The sequence below is a fragment of the Typopeltis vanoorti genome, chromosome 22, assembly GCF_054136105.1.
Source record: "Typopeltis vanoorti isolate ZY-2024b chromosome 22, IOZ_Tvanoo_1.0, whole genome shotgun sequence".
NCBI classification, from domain to species: Eukaryota; Metazoa; Arthropoda; class Arachnida; order Uropygi; family Thelyphonidae; genus Typopeltis; species Typopeltis vanoorti.
This window is the reverse complement of record NC_143570.1, coordinates 59,509,849-59,528,903: the sequence shown is the minus strand read 5'-3', so window position 1 is coordinate 59,528,903 and position 19,055 is coordinate 59,509,849. Positions and strand designations below refer to the sequence as shown.

The window sequence follows — 19,055 nt, the reverse complement described above, 5'->3', positions numbered from 1 at the left end:
CTCTCAAAACGCGTTGCGTGTGTGGTGTGTATGTGTGTGTGTGTGTGCGCGAGAGAGAGTTGTTTAGAGGCTCACCAGGGTTAAGCTCATAGCGTTGCAATATAGAAGTAAGCAACGAGAACGAACATGCAAACGAGAATCACTGCGTGTGGTGTTTACGCGTGTGAAAGGTTGTGTAATAATGACCTTACAGGCGAGGAAATGATGGAAGAGGTCCGAGCGCAACGCTTTGTGAGGAGACCAATTTAATTAACAATGGTTGCGAGGAATTGGCTACCACACCTAGGTTACCATAGTGACTGGTCAAAGAATGCTGTATATTTCGTGATGTAAATGGTGATACACTGAAACTATCCATCGGCATGGATCACTCAGTGAAGGCGATGAACACCTACCACAAAGTGGCGTTCTTACGCTTCTTCAATCGACGCAGATTCGAGAACGATGAGCTTGAGAATCTCTATCAACGCTACATTTTCAAACTACAGCAGTCCTCTATCGTTAGCATGCTGGCTCTGTTCGTAATGTTGACAACGGCATTGGCCATCGTCCACCTAGCATTCGTGCAGTCACCCACGGCTGCCAGTCTATACTACTTGTTCCACTCCGCGTGCTTTGTAGCTATGCTCGTGTTCAGCCATACCAAGTTCGTCCAGAATAATCACCTCCTGGCATTGTGCTATGTGCTTTTGTTATTCTGTGTCACCTTCTGCCTCGTGACCCTTCCCGTGGATGTCGGGACACGCGGCACGTGGGGTGAGGGTTCGTGGGGTGCACGTCACAGCGCTGCTGACGGAGTCTGGGAAATTGTGTTCGTGCTCTTCCTCGCCTACACCATGCTACCAGTAAAAACGCTGGTGGCCTTATTGCTTGGGATTATCCTTCCCGTTTTGCACACGTCTGTGGCAGCTGTAGTGGCCTACGAATTCCACGCTTTCTTGTGGCAACAGGTAAGTTTCATTTGTTCATTTCTTAAAGGAGAGCAACAGATGTCTATCCAGAATAATCTAGTAACAAACTGTCTATCCATATTGTAAAGCTGTCTTGACATGAAGGCTGAAATTGCAAAAGAAGTTAAAATACTTTCTAGTATCGAAGACAGGAGTTAGTAGCTTCAAATATAGCCACCTCTTTGTAATTGATTTGCCATTGTTATTGGAGAAAAAAATGGGGATGGGACAGCAAAATTTCGAAATGAAATTTCGATCATGCTGGATGAAAATGTGGTAAGAATCGCCTTGAGTTTCGAATATCCGCTGTTTATTACCACAATAAGAAGAGTTTGGAATGCAAGCCTAGAAAATGTACCTTGATTTTGTAGTTTTGACACGTCACGTGAACACCTTTGATAACATATATCCTTTGACTGGCAAGATCTAGGTTCGAATACCATTAAGCTCGTGAAAATATTTTTAGAATCGAACCGAGTTGGGCTGACGAAGGCTGTAAGAAGTGCCGTAACTTCGGCGGAAAGAACGAAACACTCTTCTAGGCGCTGCACACTAGTTAATTGGTCATTAATGTATTGCATTTGAGCAAGCATTCTTTAAATAAAAAACTTAAACTAAGAAGGCTTTTCAGTTTGAGGGGACTCAAAAATATCTCTTTACCATAACAGCTGTAGGATTTACTTTTTTCCCCCCCTGTAAAAAAATTGGGATTTGAATCCTGTTGGCGAGGTGTTGGATTATTTACCCTTAACGAAACTGCAGGTTTTTCTTACTGCGAGAGAAAAAAAAAAGCTTGCTGGAGACCGCACTGCATTGGTCTCTTAGCCTCAGTCATAATCTTGATTAAACCAAATCGAATCTTTCCTTTCCAACTTTTATGAAGCCTTTTTCAACTAAAAGGGTAAAAATCCCCTTCAGTTGAAAAAGCGTTCGTACGAAAATGACACGATTTTTCTCCGAAAACTGGGTGTTTTCTCCCCCATCAATAATTAAATCAGTAAAATAAAACAAAAATAACAATTAAAGTGAAATAAAATAAAAATCGGAAAGAGAACATCATTGCAAATGACAGACTTGATGCATCTCCTTAGCTGCCTTTGTCGTAATTAAAAAAATACTCAGTCCATCTTTCCGAAACTAGTCCATAATCCTACTACAGTTGACAGATATGATACATTTGTCTCACGGGCTTAATTGTTTCGGCGTTTTCCCTTAAACATCTGGACAGATATTTTCTTTCTGCTGTAATAATATGTATAAAAAAGAAGAATAAAATAAATAAACACAAAAGTAAAAATAAAAACTAAAAGTTGTTAATCTGTTTTACGAAGCTATTCAAGGATTACTGCGTTAATTTTCCTGTTTGTGACTAACAGGAATTCAGCAGTCATGATGGGAGAAAATTCCCATGATAGGTCGTGAAATTAAAAAGGTGAGAACTGAATTGTGTATTTTCTTAAACACGTCTGTTAGTGTTGTGGTAGTAATAGCAGTACGTGAGAAGAAGAAACATAACAACTAAACCAGCACACAATCTGATCTAAACACTTCTTCTTCCTCCCCCCCCCCCTTAAATGATTCATGTTACTCAAAACCATTTTACAATCACCAGTATTCCTTCGAAATGCTTTCAGTCTATTGGAGTATTGTGTTCCATATACCTAAAAACAAATATTAAACAGGTCGTATTCAAACATCGGATTACAACACTGCATAATAACTGCGACTGCGCGCTCTTCTATCCTTTACTGAAGACAGGAAATAGAAAATATGAAGTAGAAATGCAGTTTTAGCAAGAAGTTCAGCTTTCTATTTTAGTGCTCCTTATGTGATATGAAGCATTTTGATCACGTATTTACCTTAAAGGTTTAATGGCACAGAGAAAAATTCAGCTCCCTAGCTAGTAATGATAATTATATATGATAAAGTAATATAAAGTCAATTTCATGTTAAGAAAAGTTATATTTGTGCAGGCCATACAAAGTTACGAAAACACAAGTCAATTGTAAATAAATAGGAAACAGTAAATTATTAAATTTGCTTGCTTGGTTGGAAGAGTGATTACCTGCTTTCCAACCGAGAGGCTGTGTGGGTTTGAATCCCTCTGGACAAGGCTGTGGGAAATGAATTTCATCATTTTCTGTGAGACCGCTGTTCCATTTATCTAAGTCCTAAAGTATCTTGTAAAAAAAAAGTTCCACGTTTGCCTCCTAGAGCAAATATATAAAATCAATAAAAAAAATGCTTAACTAATGGTTAATGTACTATAGATTTACAAAAAACCTTTCGTGGTTGGCAGTCACATGAAAAAATAACCATATTAGTAATTAATCTCTTACGGAATATTAAAGATATCAGTAGGCATAGACTTAATATTCAGTTAATAACAGTCTACTAATTAGCCATCTGTCCATAAATTTTATTTCTGAGGACTAATTAATTATATAACATAAATTGTTCTCAAATATTTTCACCTGAAGAGTGGTAAGTGGCTTTTTAATCCATCTGTATTTGCATCTCTGGTTTCAAGTAAAAATGTCTGGTGCTGTGCATATTTCTGAATAACATGCATGTTTTTTGTTAATTCTCACTTCCAATTTTTGGCAGCAGGGACAACAACGGTTGAGGATATCTGTTAAATAGACGTTGCTGATTCATTGCTGACATGTTAACTTATGTTAACAATATTGAAACTGCACTTTTTTAACTTATTACAGAGCGTTTGATAACGTGACAACAAAAAGCAGCCTGAAACGTGCTACCATAATTAGCGTAGTTATTGCGAAACTGAAAGGAACTGAACTTACGTATTTGTCATGATTCCTCTCTAAGTGCATTCTTATCAAGGTACTAGTTTTCATTCTGTTTACGATGATAACGATGCATTTGATTGAACTGCTGTATGATCGACAAAATATATTTTTAGGTTAACACTTAAAATAATGTTTTCCGTTCCAAGTTCCATTCCAAGAGAGAGTTATGGAGTAAATGGTGCATGAGTGATTGAAAGAGAGTAAAAATGATCAGCGCAAGCAACCATTCTTTGTGCCGTTGCAGAACGTGCTGTAATGATCGATACGCGACTTATAAAGGCACTCGGTTAAGATGTCCCACAGCTTTTTTAGAAGGGCGAATGACACTCTCTCTTTCTTGACGAAGAATTTGATGGTGTTATCGTTTGGTAACTTATCCTCGTGGGAATTGCCGAAGAAACAGAAGAATATATGAAGGTTGGAAGTAATTGTGAACCTTAACGAGACAAAAGGTTTCGGTAAGTCGATGCGGCAGATATCGTCGACATTTTGGCAAGTGCGTCCACCGAAGATTTCAGAATATACCTTAGATCTCGTAGTTTGTGTTTCCAATAAAATTCAAGACTACCATATTCTCAGAAATAAATAGACGTAAAACAAACAAAATTTGAATTTATTACTGTGCTTTATATATCATTAAAAGAAATTAAAATAAATTAATGAGAGAGGAAACGGTGATCTCGCGGTGTTTCGAAAAAAGATAAAAAAACATTCTTTAACAGTTCCAATTGAATAAAGTGTATATGATTTAGTTCAGATTTGCATAGCCATTCACGTTATATCCACTTATTACTCAAAAAGAAGCGGTTGTTCTTCTGTCTCAAGTCATTCTCAGCTTCGTGATTTTTCTGGGATGCTGTGCTCTAGCTGCCTGATGAGAGAAATAGAGAGAGAGAGAGATAGAGAGAGAGAGAGAGAGAGAGAGAGAGAGGGAGAGAGAGAGAGAGAGAGAGAGAGAGAGAGAGAGAGATGGAGTACAAATTATAATACAAGGAAATTCCTTTTGCTCATTTTGACTGCCGAATGTGCTGTAATGATCGATCCATAACTTACACTCACAGGATCACGGTTTTAGAAAGTTTACATATGTAAACATGAATCAGATAGACTGCTTATTTTGCCTCAAGAATTTCGTAATTATTACAGAGGTAAAAAATATTCCTTCTAATAATTTTCTAATAATTATACAGCTTTTTGTATCTCTCATATTGTGCATAAGTATTACCTCCCCACTCCCTTTTTTGTTAGATAGTCAAGTTTTGAAATGTCTCTGTGATTGAGCTGCATCCCCACACATCAACGATTGTCAAATGCTAATTTCTGAATTTATTTTCACCATAGAAAGTTGCACTTTACCACCAATGACTTATATTTGAAGAGTTGTGTTTCAGCAAAATCATTATTTTTTATTTAGTCGGATATGAATATAATTCAGCAATATTTTTTGTTCTGGTAGCAGTGGTAGTGGTGGTGGTGGTGGTGGTGTGTGTGTGTGTGTGTGGAGGGGAGAACCATCAGTATCAAAGATCCAAGGTAGTCCTTAGTTTTATCACATGACCTTGAGTAGATCTCACTGTTATGTTTGCCTCCTTCTAACCTACCTATATACTGACCAGAAGCACATACAAGGGTTAAAGAAAAAATTATAGCAAACACCACACACACACACACACACACACACACACACACACACACACACACACACACACACACACACACACACACACACACACACACACACACACACACACACACACACACACACTTATTTAGTTATTTATTGCGTATGTGTATGCGGGCCCGTTTTCGTGTACCTACATGCCATTACATGCCTGTTTCTGAATAGCGCAAGTGAGCAAATTCTGTTTGTACTGATACAACCATTGAGGATTTGCAACACGTACATCTATCAGTTTTCAATGTTAACCGCTGACCACGCATATATTCGGCAGCGTCACAAGTTAATCTTGCGACTATATCCGTGATCGATCATTGTTCTACACAAGACTTTTATTTTATTTTATGTTTTTTTTTTTTTGTGTGTTTGTTTGTTTCTTATCCTTTTGAATTCAATCGATCTACGCTTCCTCTATAAAAAGTCTACATTATACACAAAATACATTTATTTAAAAATGAATGATTATATAAACTTATAATACATAACAGGCCTTGAGATGAATGTTTTCCATAACCTAAGCATTCAGTCATTGCTTTCTTTTTCTCTTGGTGGACGAAAGCAAGCAAGCATACTTCAGCTGTCACCTTCAGTGATAAGGCTGCAGTTTACTGTTATGTACGTATTCAGTATGTTTAGAGATAAAATATAGCAACGTACATACATAGAGGATTTGTACCTTTGGAGATGCTCTAAAAAGACTAGCTATTCTAGCTCATTGAATACCCTTAACATGTAAATGTTGCTCTTGTAGTAATACATCAATTGTTGCGAAATCCACTAGGAATGAACTTCCGATTCTATCACATGGGGCAGCCGTCCTTTCTTCATATTCTTCTCTGACTGTATCCTGTTTATTCTAAAATGTTGCAGATGGTATTCGTGAAAAATGAAAATGGTAATAATGATAATTTTCTTTCAAAAGTACTAATCGTTTTCTTCCATCCAGTCTTTCGTTTTTTTTCCCCGTAATAATCACATAATATGTTTATCCGGTATGAAATCTGTAAAAAAAGACAAGGGGCTTTACTTATTGACATATTTATGATTATAGCATTATGCTTAGTTACTGTTGAATAAAGCTTTTATCTATTGACAGCGAAAGCAAAGCCACCATCCCATTAGTCTTAACAGCGCAGTAAATTTATTTCTGCATTTGAAATCGGAAAACTGTCAAAGCCAAGAAAATGTACGTAAAAAAGATTCTTGGTGAGTCCTAATTTCACTTTCTTTTTCTCTTGGAAAAAAAGAAAATAATTTGATTACCGACTGAAAATCATAGGAAACGAAATTCAGTGGAATCCCGGTTTAATTCTACGAACTAGCTGTTTTAGACTAATGCCTTTATTTTGAAGTGTACGTTTTTTGTCCGTTGTGATACTCCATTTTAGATCCGAAGACCTTTGAAGTTATTCAATCTTTTACTTTAAACGCAGTGAGTATGTGCAGAGCAATAAAATTCTTCAACGTCTTCATCAAGCCATTCCTGCACAGATCTCGCATTGCGGATGAGACATTGTGGTTTTGATGATACAGGAAAGGGCCTTCACCAAACTGTTGCCATAAAGTTGGAAGTACAGAATTGTTTAGAATGTTATTAGCTACCCCAGCGTTAAGATCCTCTGTGACTAGAATTAGGGCGACCCAGCCCGAACCGTGAAAAACGGTTCCAGTACATGATGCCTCCTCCACCAAACTTCACAGCTGGCACAACACATTCGGGCAGGTAGCGTTCTCCTGGCATCCGCCAAACCCATACTCGTCCGTTGGACTACCAGATGATGAAGTGACAAAAATATAAGAACATCTCCAATTGCTATTTTGTTCTTATTACAAGAAAACATTAATGCAAAACGATTACATAATAATATTAATTAAATGTTTGCTCTACGGGGGATATCGCACAATAAAACTGTTTATAAGCCTTTCTAAATTTAAATTATAAGCTATGTCCACCTCTTTCAATATAGTTTGCTAGACCAACCCATCTTTCTTGGATCATTGCTGTTCGCCAATAATTTTTAATCAGTTTAAGCTTGGAAAACTTCTTTACGCACTTGTAGCGACTGCGCCTACCGCAATATGGCTGAACGAGCGCCCTTACCAAGCCGTGAGGCAGGCAACCTCTATGCTACACCCTGTCGACGGTACTGGGTCCAGCTGCTTGTAAAGAATGACATAGGGGAGAAATGTGTGTGAAATATCCACACACACACACGCACGCACGCACGCACGCACGCACGCACACACACACACACACACACACACACACACACACACACACACACACACACACACACACACACACACACACACACACACACACCTCTTATTAGGTCCAAGGTGTCAAGTCCTCGCTTTCACTCAGCTGAGTCTGGCTAGCGGTGAATCTTGTTAGTGATTCAACAATCACAGCAGTGGTTTATGTTTTGTTTTTTCATGTCATCTTTTGATCTTTTAAAATTTAAAATCTTCCAGATTTCATCCCTTTCCAAGATTTTTTTAAACCGTTGTTCCAAAAAGGAATGCATTTATATGTTTTTTTTTTTTTTTTTTTTTTTAATACTAGTGATAGTAGCAGCAGAATTGGCTCCTTCTTGGATGTCTGAAGTTGCTCGAAGAGCGGCATCTTTGATCTTTAAAGCAGGGTTCTCGGATTATTTAACTCTTAGATCTCATCACAATATTAAATATGCGATAGCTTTCCAACCTCTCATAGCCGGATTTACACACGAGTGCGCGCGTACACAATCAGTTTCTTGTGGCGTAGTTTCTTATGTAATTGTTGTTTCAGTTTCTTTGATATTTAACTGCAAGCCGATCGCTGGAATCATTTTGTGAGATTTAACTAGAGAAAAAAAAAAAAATCTTGGTCCAAAAAATTTCGCCTTCCCCGAATTATTCATTTTAAATAAAAATTCTGATTTTTTTTTTTTTTGGCATACGACACCAATGTGCTGTGGGTTCTTCAGTTTTCATGTGTAGGACTGATTTATGAAAATAAATTCTCATTTTCTTCTCCCCTTTATTCACATTTTCCACAAGTTAAGGACCAGGACATTGGAGGTAAAAAAAAAAAAAAAAAAAAACCGAATTCAGAAACGTTTCAAGCATTTCTGTTATTTGTTTGCATTAGAATTCACAGCACAGGAACATCTATTATGAATATTGGGCGTAAGAAATTCGTAGATTAGGCTTTTTGAAACGTTTGTAAGATTTTCAATAACAAAATTGGGGTTGTAAAGATATATGCGTCCATGGAGAGAGAGCGAGAGACGACGACTAAACAAAATCCAACTTATTGTTTCAGAGTTTTTCCTAATTATAGCTAAACTTGGATTGAAAAGAATATGCCACTACTTTTATTTATATATTTATAAACAATGTGAGTCATTGTAATGATGTAAAGCTGAAATTTCTAGTTATGTTGCACTACTGCATAGATTTTCATGAGTTTATTTCATCAAATATTGGAAGGAACGGAGGATCAGTTTATTCACTCGTGTCTCTCACCAGTCTTAACATCGGCTTCGCGTCTCGTCAAAATTATGTATATTGCAGGTGACAACAATTGAGACATAAATCGCAGATAACAATTACCAACTCGAAATGACTAAAATCAAGATCTACTCGGAGTGTCCCAGTGCTTTCATACAGGAAGAATAAATGCAATGTAAACAAAACATGAGTTTATTTATTATTTGTTTATTTAAAGTTTTATTTTTTCTTTCGTTGATGTTTACGATCCAAATTGACAACTCTGTCCAATATAGATTACGTAACTAATGCAGCGATGAGCAATCAGTAATTATTTATATATACAGTGATCGCTGTATATATAATCTGTAATATTTGCAGCGATTATTGTGTATATATATATATATATATATATATATATATATATATATATATATATATATATATATATATATATATATATATATATATATATATATATATATATATATATATAATTACTGATCGCTCATTACTGCATTAGGTACGTAATCTACATATTGGACGGCGTCGTCAATTTGGAAATTTTGGAGGTAGGAATCATAGTAACATGCCATCACATTTAGTTCAGAACTCGATGATTGAGTGATTGAGCCGAAGTTGAGAAATGGAGAAAAAAAAAAGTGCTGAAGGTAACCACTAATCTCAAAGAGCATAAATAAAACACGAACAAAACCAGTACCGGAGATAATGAATAATAAAATTGTACATTTTAAAAGGTTAAGAATTAAAATTTAAAAATACTAAATATTGAAGAACAAAAAAATCTGTAATATGCAGGTGTTTGTTGACCATCATTCATATACTGGCTTGCTATATAAATGACGATATGCTTGATAATTTCGCTGATTTCGTCATCAAATTTTAGATAGAAAACTAACTGACCTTGCCGCTGTGTTCATAAAATAATGAGGTATTAAGTGGAGTTTGTTTGTTTGGTTTGACGTAAGGGAGAATAATTTATTTTGTTTAATTGCCTTGAGGGAAAGATTAGATAGTTTTTTTTTTTTTTTTTCTTTTCGTGTCTATTGCCTATTGGTTGGTTCTTTTCGCTAGAGATTCAGAGCAACATAGTTTGGTTTCATTCCCTTGAAAATTTGTAATGGGGATCTCGATTTCAGGGGTTTGTTTTGATAGTATTACATGCGACATTTCAGTAGTGGGATTTTTCTCGATATTCCTAATGCACTTTTGCTTGTATTTTTCTTTCTGAAATGTAAATAGTCTGGGATGTAACCTTTTAAAATCTAATTTAAGATCTAATTCATTATCTTCGCTATAGTTGCATTCGTGTTTTTTTTTTCTTCAGTATTCATTCATGCTTAATAATACAGCAGTTTCCAGCATTCATTGCTAATATCCCTTAAATGCAGTTGAGCATGTGGTCCTCTTCTTTATTTTCTCTGTTACAAAAAAAAAAAAAAAGTTACTACTTCTCGAAAATCTATTACTACCCGTTGTTTATGCAACATAATAAACTACGTGCATGAGGAGAATTCTGTATTCTTACGTTCATCACTGTGAATGATTGAAATTATATTTACACAGAATATGATTTCTATATTTATTCGGGTTAAAATTTCATCTAGGTCGTGAAGATTTTTTAACGACTTTTCAACTTAAAGTTAATTAGCCTGTCTCATATCTCAAAACAGACGAAACAGCCCGAAGAACACGCAATTTACAAACATAATACACTGCTCTCATAGCTAGTTGACTAGGCTATAATTTAAAACAGCCCAGCCCAAATCGGTATTTATTCTTAGCAGTTCAGTTGTATATATATATGTATATATATATTTCTGAGAAAATATATATATATATATATATATATATATTTCTGAGAAAATATTCTTTCTGAGAAAATACACTTACTGTAGTTTAGGTATTGGAATTTTGAATGTTAAAGGGATTCTGACTCATTCTTTTCGTATAGTCTTTTGATTAGTACTCGTTAGCACTACCTTGCACGTAAAGAATTCATTAATATTTGCCCGTTACATCACATTTAAGAGCAACTCAAGCATTTTGTGTTATATCATTAAACTACAAACTACAGGTGTTCTACAGGCCTCATACATACGAAGTTCACCTCTTCGTGAGGGCAAGCCGGCATACTGCAAACTAAGTCCATTTAAGTTATGTAGATAATATCTTCTACCACCTGCGCAATCAGAACATATGTGGTATGCCATGGACACTTGGAAGCATAATGTCACATGTGTCTTAGACTAATATCATTGGACACATACACTGACTTCTAAGCTGTTTTGCACATGAAAGATAGCATTAGAAGTCAATGTGTGAAAATATGCTGTTAAAGAAAACTATTTTATTATATAGAGATGTGTATTATTCCAGTTTTCGTTTCTTATATTTGAAACTACTGGACATTGAGAATCCCCACTTCTATGGAAAATAAGAGGGTGGGGGAAGCCAGACCTCGAAAGTCTGCTTTTCCGTTTTGTTCTGGTTCAAAACTCCGGAAGTTCTTCTTCTGAGAGCAACTACGTGTCTGAAGGAAAAAGATCAGAGAAAATCTCTGTCACTAATCATTCGAACTGCAGTGTTCTTTTCCTTCCCCCACTCAGCAAGCACTTTCTTTCTGCAACAGATGAATGAATGTTTAGAAATGCTAGACGATTTTCATTACACAATCTGAGACTCTCTGCTTATTTATCCTGATCAGGGTTCCCTGGATTATCTAACCACTCACGGCATTGGCTTACCACTTGTCGTGGGTGTTGCAGATTAAAAACATAAAATGCACTTCATTCCTAAAATATCTTAAAGATATTTGTTATATCAATATTAACAAATTTTTAAACTTTTACTGGAATTGTGCAATGCTTGCACACTGTGCAAGAGTAAAACATTAACAAATGAAAATGTGATATTTATTAATGTTATAAGAATTGTTCTTCTTCATCATCATCCCATGGTCCACAAAGGACGGTACAGTAGATATTAGGAAATGTTCCTTACAGAAATATTCCACTCAGTCCTGGATTGACATTTTGTTTTCAGCTCTGTAAGTGAAGCACCGGTCCAACTTTTTTTTTTTTTATATTGTCTATCCAGTTTATTCCAGGTCTGCCTCTTTTCGAGTTCCTAGAATAAGTTCTTCAAGAACTTGTATTAATAGACCATCTAATCTTGTGATATGACTAAGCCACATTTCTTTCCTTCGAATCTTAGTTATGATGTTATCTCTTGGACCGACGAAAGAACTAATTCTTTGTCTTACTTCAAAATTTGAGATGTGACCATTGTTTGGTATCTTTAGGAGTCGCCTATAGCACCTCATTTCAAATGCCAACAACTTGTTTTCATCTTCTTTTAGAAGTGTCCAAGTTCACTTCCGTATAAAAGTACTGAATTAATTAGTATGTCATTAAGGCGTAATCTGGTAGTAATTGTAAGCTTGTTCTTTGTCTATAGTGGTTTTGGTTTTTGGAGTGCTGTTGTTGCTTTTGCAATTTTTGTTCTAATATCCTGTATATATTTTAAATTTACTTTTTTTTCTTTTCTTTTGATACATATAATGTAATTATTCGGCATTATTAGGAATAGCAACTTGTGAACTTCTGTACCATAATATAGATGGTACAAGGAACAGAAAATTATGCATATATTCATTACACGATGATTAATACATCAATACATGTTGATTAATATATTAATAAGATTCATTACCTTATATTATATATAAAGAGGTATTCTCTATATTTTATTTTTATTTACTCGTTTTATTTCTTCCTATGGATGTTCATTCATGCACACAATAATCAAAGGTGATGATAAGTATAATTTTGCATGTAGAGATAAAGTAACAAATAAATGCATTAGCTAAAGTTGTTTACTTTAAAGCTGAAGCATTCCGTGCAAGCAACAGGAAACACGTGCACATACTATGCAAGTAAAAAAACAAAACAAAAAAAAAATTAAAAGTATCTTTTTGTGACCTACATAACATTTTTGGTGTTGTTTGTTCTACTAGCACTAAATTGCTTAGAACGCTATTATTTCATGCTATTTCCTCCATCCAATCCATTACTATATCGTCATTCTTTTTAACTGCGCATGCTCAGTAAGCCCCCGTGGGCAGGTGTCGCTGAGAATAGTTAGTGATGATGACTTGTGTAATATCTTGCTCTACATTTTGTTGAGATTTTTGTACTTAACTAATAATCGTGCGGTTAAATAGTAGTTCGCTCTAATATTTTCATTGAAGGAGTTACATAGTGTGTACGGATCCATGCAATTTCAGTTATGTGATTTCAGTCTTGGATCACTTTTGCTTCTTAAAGAAAGCAGTAAAATGCACAGTAAAATATTCTAGCAATTAAAATACCTACATTATGTAATATTTTTGCATAAATTATATTTACAAAAAATAATAATAATTTATTTATTATATTTATATATTATATTTACATATATTTTTACGTATATAATTTATTCAGATCAGAAAAATGATCCAGAGAAGTTATTGGTGGTTAATCATTGCCTCAGGCTTTGTGAGTTAGCTTGTGAAAACTGTAGTGTTAGTGCACCTGTCTTTCCAGTAAATCTTAAGGATCCTTGGAAGCACTGTCGGCGTTTTTCCTGTTAACGACAGTCTTAGCAAAACGTTTGGCTGTACCATCAGTGTCGTCATCAAAAACTTAGTTTCTGAAACGTCTAAAAGCTGCACTAGCACGTTTCAAACACAGTGAATTTCATCATCAATACCAGACTCTCTTAACAGAATTTTTTAAGAGAAATGGTTACTATTTTCCAAGGCCACTTTATCCCTCCAATGACAGGTACTTGCACCGGGTCATTTGCAGTACAAAGTTTTCTGATGTTTACACTTAGGCCAATTCTTTGCTTTCCTTGGAAATGCCAACAGTAATTTGAAGTACAGTCTCAGAAAGAGAGGTGTGGTATGCTGACATTTTTCAGCATACTAGTTGCAAGTCTGGTTAGCAGTATTAGCTCTCCAACTAACAAGCTCCAGATACGAATCCCACCATGGGCATTGGATGTTTGTCCTCAGATGAGAGATGAATTTTATCGTCCGGTGAGAGACCTCTGCCTCCTTATTGGAGGCTTGAAGTGGCTTCAAAAGTTTTATGTTTTTTCACTAGGGAAGGATTTTTAGACTATGTAAAAATAATTAAAATATACAAAAATTTAGTAGAATAGGAAAAAATAGCCTTAGTCACCCCCTAATTACCATATGATGTATCATAAGTTTAAAACTTTTGGTTGTACCACACATAAAAATAAACGTGGAGTTCCCAAGTGACGTTTTGTTTATCTTCTTTGTTCTTGATCAGAATGTATTAAGATTAAAAACTTTCCCCTCAGTCCTATAGGTTATTTTGTCTGATAGAGGGATTTTTCTATCAAAGAGATGAATAATTGTTGTAATGGAAAAAAAATAGCCTTGCTTCATGCTCGGTTTCACTGTGAATGGATCTCTCGAAAGGGCATTGTTGATCGCACTTGTTGACATATCATGCAGAGCTCTCGAACCCTAAATGAATTTTGGTTGACGCCCAATCTTGTATAGAAATTTACTGACAATTTTCCTGGTTTTCCTAGTCTTTGGTTAGATTTAAAGCCATGAAAGCTAGACGATTTTATTCAGTATTTTATCTTGGAGCTACTGTGTATTTAAGATTATGTCGATTGTTTCACAGGGCTGAAAAATGGCCTCACCTACTCGTCGTTAACGGATTTTTATTATTATTTTCGATGGGATGCTGAAACCATTCTAAGATTCTGGAGAAGTTCTTGAGTTTTTAGGATAACAGGAAGAAGTCAGTTAGCAAGAATACAAAGAATAATCTTTCTAGTAGTAGACAGTTCGGAGATATCTCGATAGTTGCCGTAAGCAGGCTTAATTTTTTAAGATCTTTAAGCACCAGAGTTTATGCTGGTGCATGAGTTCCATACCTCCTTCTTTGGAAATATCATTGGGAATACTGTCAGGATTAGCTGACATGTTCGCTTTCACGTGCTTGATAGCATATTCGACTTTAGCTTCGGCGAAAAGAACCGAGATAATTCATAGTTAGTTATTGGGAATGTTGCTGTCTAGAAATCATCAGTGCCAATTGTGTTGATCTTCAAATGTTCCATCAACGAACATTGAGAGAGTCGGTGTTCTTGAGGGTTGATCCATCCTTTAATCAGAATTCGAATTGCAAGTTGAAGGCCCGTAGAATGCTCTGATAGCACTGAAGAAGCTATGGAAATTATAAGTGTCAGCAAGAAGTTGCATTTTCCTTAGATATATACAAGCACTTCTATTTTTTTCGCTTTTTTCTTTAAATAGCAGTTGGCATTATTCTGTAATGCACGGAATGCACGTAGAGAGAGAGAGAGAGAGAGAGAGAGAGAGGGAGAGAGAGAGATGACCAGGAACATGTGCTGTCTAGTTCATTTTTACGACCTTATCATTCTTAAGTACTTTCGGTATATCTCAAGCTTCCAGATTCAAGAGCCCTCCTGTGAGATATTTAAAAAATATGCAGAGACAAATGTTTATTTAAAAACCAGTCGACGTGTTTGAGAAGGATCCCACTGACGATCTCTATACCAATACAGTTTTAATTTCAGCCATTTGTAGTGACAAAATAAAATTATATACTGGAGCACTATTTACATTATATTTTAATGTGAATCCCACTCACGTAAATCTTTCGACCTATCGTACATTAAAGAATAGTTTAGTGAGCTAAGGATTTGATAATCTGGAAGCTCTGTTCTCGAGACAAACATTAAAGCATTTAGTCCTTTAATTAAGCAGGGTAGTAGTTCACAATGAGCAATGAAAGTCGTTACCCACCTAAAGTCATTTACAGACATCGACGCCACAGTGGAATTCAAATCGCAGCCTCGGTTGAAGTGTGAGGGGGGGAGGGGTGGTAACGCTTTTAGCTCGGCCAGCCAGGCAGCTTAGTAGTATTAATACATTTGTTTTTCATTAAAAAAATCTAATAAACATGGAATTATGATTCGTGTTTGTGTATGTGTAATTCCGTTTTTATTGGGGCACGATTTGAAGTGATAATTTTTTCTGTTTTATTTTTTCCACCATAATTAGAACGTTTTTATTGGCAACACTAGCAATAATTCCTTTCTGGATTGAATGAATTTAATGACGTTTGGTATTTAACATTGCAAAATTTGTAGCTTCGGGTGGTCCAAAGTCAGCAAACAAAAACTATTTCTGAGGTAGATATGTAAATAGCTTTTTCTAGGTTGATAATGTATGGTGTCTCAGTATACAAGACTGATGTTACGAGAAAAAAAAAAACACATCCTAAACAATCGCACACATCATAAATCATGTGTGGGATTATTTTCTTACTTATTATGTTTTGCCTAATAGGCATTGGCCGCTATCATCTTTGTTGTGTTTGAGTATCAATTATTCTTTTAATATGCGAAATTAGAAAGTAAATGCAAACGACAGCAAAAAAAAAAAAAAAATACTTGAATGGAATTTTTATTTAATTTTTGATTAGTGGATAGTTCAAAACATGAAAGGTTTTTGGACCTACAGTACTAGTATTCTGGAATTTGGAGAAGAAAGTCATTATCACTGGAATTTCAAGAGCAGCTGCTTGAGCTTTGTCAAGATATGGTACTACCCAGTTATCCTTATCGTGAACATAAACTGCTTGTGGAGCATTTGCTGAAAATCCATCATTACGATAAAGGGTGAAAATTTAAAGTTGTATTTGAAATAAAAGTTTTAATTCCTACACAAGTGACGGAGTGATCCTTTCTATTTTGAGTGTATAGAAAACTAACAACGTGCTGTTTTCCGGATCATACTTTCGGTGATGTTTATCATGTATGGAATCTTAATTAAGCCCAAGAAAGTGCAAAAGTGCGGTGCACCAAGATCAAATGCATAAGACAGTCATGATAAATAAATTGTTAGAGTTATTTACCATGCTGTAGTATTCTTCCTTGCAAAGAAATGTTTAATTCACGTTATTTTATTATTATGATTAAGATTCTTGTTATTGTTCATTAGTGTACGTCTCTTGGGCCGCTCGAAAAATAGGCTCACTGCACAGTTCATTATACGAGAGAGAGAGAGAGAAGAATAACTGATAGACTTAATAATGCCTATCAGAATTTTCGAACATTAGATAACCCCCTTCCAATGTTTGTCTGAACATTCTTTATGTTTATGTTCGTGCACACACTTGATATTTCAGAGAACTTTGCTCAGCAGAAAGCTCTTTGTCCAGAATTGTGCAGAAAAATGCTGCCTCGTTCGATTATTGCCGAGGTGACAGTGTGCCATGCTTCTCAATTTCCTTATGGCCAGCCATGTACGGAATTAAAAGTAGAGTTTCTGGAAGAAACACCCTGCCATCACCGTCTGTCGCGACTTGATCAGTCTCAATTAAAATGCTAAGAAAAATGCCTAGCTTTCTTGGGGGGATCGAACGAAATTTTTTTTTTTTTTTTCAAAAAAGACGAGGCATCTTACCGAAATGAATTAAATCTATAAAAGAAATCACAGTGCAGCAGAGAAATTTGAGACCGCACATGGGAATCTTAAATCCTTGAAGAGGATGAATTGTAAACAACTTTTTCGCCTTATTCATTGACAACTTTTTCGCCTTATTCATTGACAACTTTTCTAACTTTTTCCATTGCTTCTGTAAAATATTTTTTTTAAGATAAGCTCTATTTTCAGAAGCTCTGAGTACTGCATTCCGCTAACATTAAGTTAAATTCTGATTTGAACTTATTTATTTTATTTGTGAAACTCGCTTATACGATTCAATTTGGGACATTTCTCTTCTGGTTCTCATTTTTATCTCCGAAATATTTATGAATCTTACTTTTACTGTTGTATACATGAAGCTTATACTGTATTTTATAATGAAATTATTGAATTTTTCTTATCTTATGCATTCGGTACATTAAATATGTGACTTAACTTGCATTATATTACTATCAGTTTTTTAGATGCATTTTAGGAATTTGTAGGAATCTATGACGGACATTTTGTCCGTCCTTCGCCAGTTATTCTGAAACCCTGACTTTCCAGTCAGGGTTTCAGAAATTTTACTCAAATTGAGTGTTTTGAATCCTTACAAAACTTTGTAGAGTCATTCCAATTTATGCGTCATTAGGATCATTTGCCGGGATACGAAGCACAACACACGCAATTAATCGTTAATACACTGGCGTCATTTTTTTTTTTTTTTGTCTGCTACCAATTTTGTTCTTATTTTGAAAACAATGTGAAATTAGAATAATATTTTCCCCCTTTAATTGCTATAACTGAACAGTTTTTCTTCTTGCAAAACAGTGCGAAATTATGGCAGTTCATTATTAATTTTATGGCTATTTTGCCTATTTTTCTTTAGGAGTATTCCTTTATGATGTCATTGGCTTTTTACTCAATTTTTAGGACATTACTGATGTTTTAAAGACATCGATACATGAAGAATATAAGAAAGGAATAATTTTGGATTATGTTTCACCATTCCTAGACTCAACAGTGATCCATTAAAAAAAACACGTTATAATTATGTTTTATTGGCAACGCAGTTTTAAATGATACAATATTTGTCAAGTTGGTTCATTTCATTTGGGTCATTCTAGAAATGGAAAAATTAAGAAAACAAAATTTTGCCTTCTTGTGTTAAATGTATGAAAAATTGTTCTATATTCAACTTTGCAATAACGAATGATACCATTATACTAGAATGCGATTACATGCGCCTTATTATGATGTCTTAGGATAATTTTTTTAACTTCTTTATGTTAATCCCGTCCACGAAATTTCGAAATCTCTAATCACATAGCAGTATCATAATAGGCCAAGGATTAGGAAATCCGAAAACTTTCCTTTAAGATCAAATATGGCACTTTCCCGAGTCATTCAGATTCCCAGTAATCAAGATAGTGGTCTCACACTGGGTGACTGTAATAAGATTTTTTTTGTCCGTTATTGATGTTATTCTTATTGGCAAAAAATAATTTAAAATGGTAATAATAAGTTTTATTATTATTATTATTATTATTATTAAGTGCTAAACATACAAAATAAAGTTTCATCTTTAGTTTTAG

At 35.0% G+C, this 19,055-nt stretch overlaps 1 protein-coding gene across 1 annotated transcript in view; it reads left to right on the top strand.

Annotated features, from left to right (window-relative positions):
* Positions 1-252: 252 nt before the first annotated feature.
* Positions 253-19,055, top strand: part of LOC150094441 (adenylate cyclase type 1-like) — a 619,545-nt gene continuing 600,742 nt past the window's right edge. Inside the window, exon 1 of the mRNA XM_090412469.1 lies at positions 253-950. Coding sequence (XP_090268595.1) covers positions 363-950 — 588 coding nt within the window. The 5' untranslated portion in view covers positions 253-362. The remainder of the gene's footprint in view (positions 951-19,055) is intronic.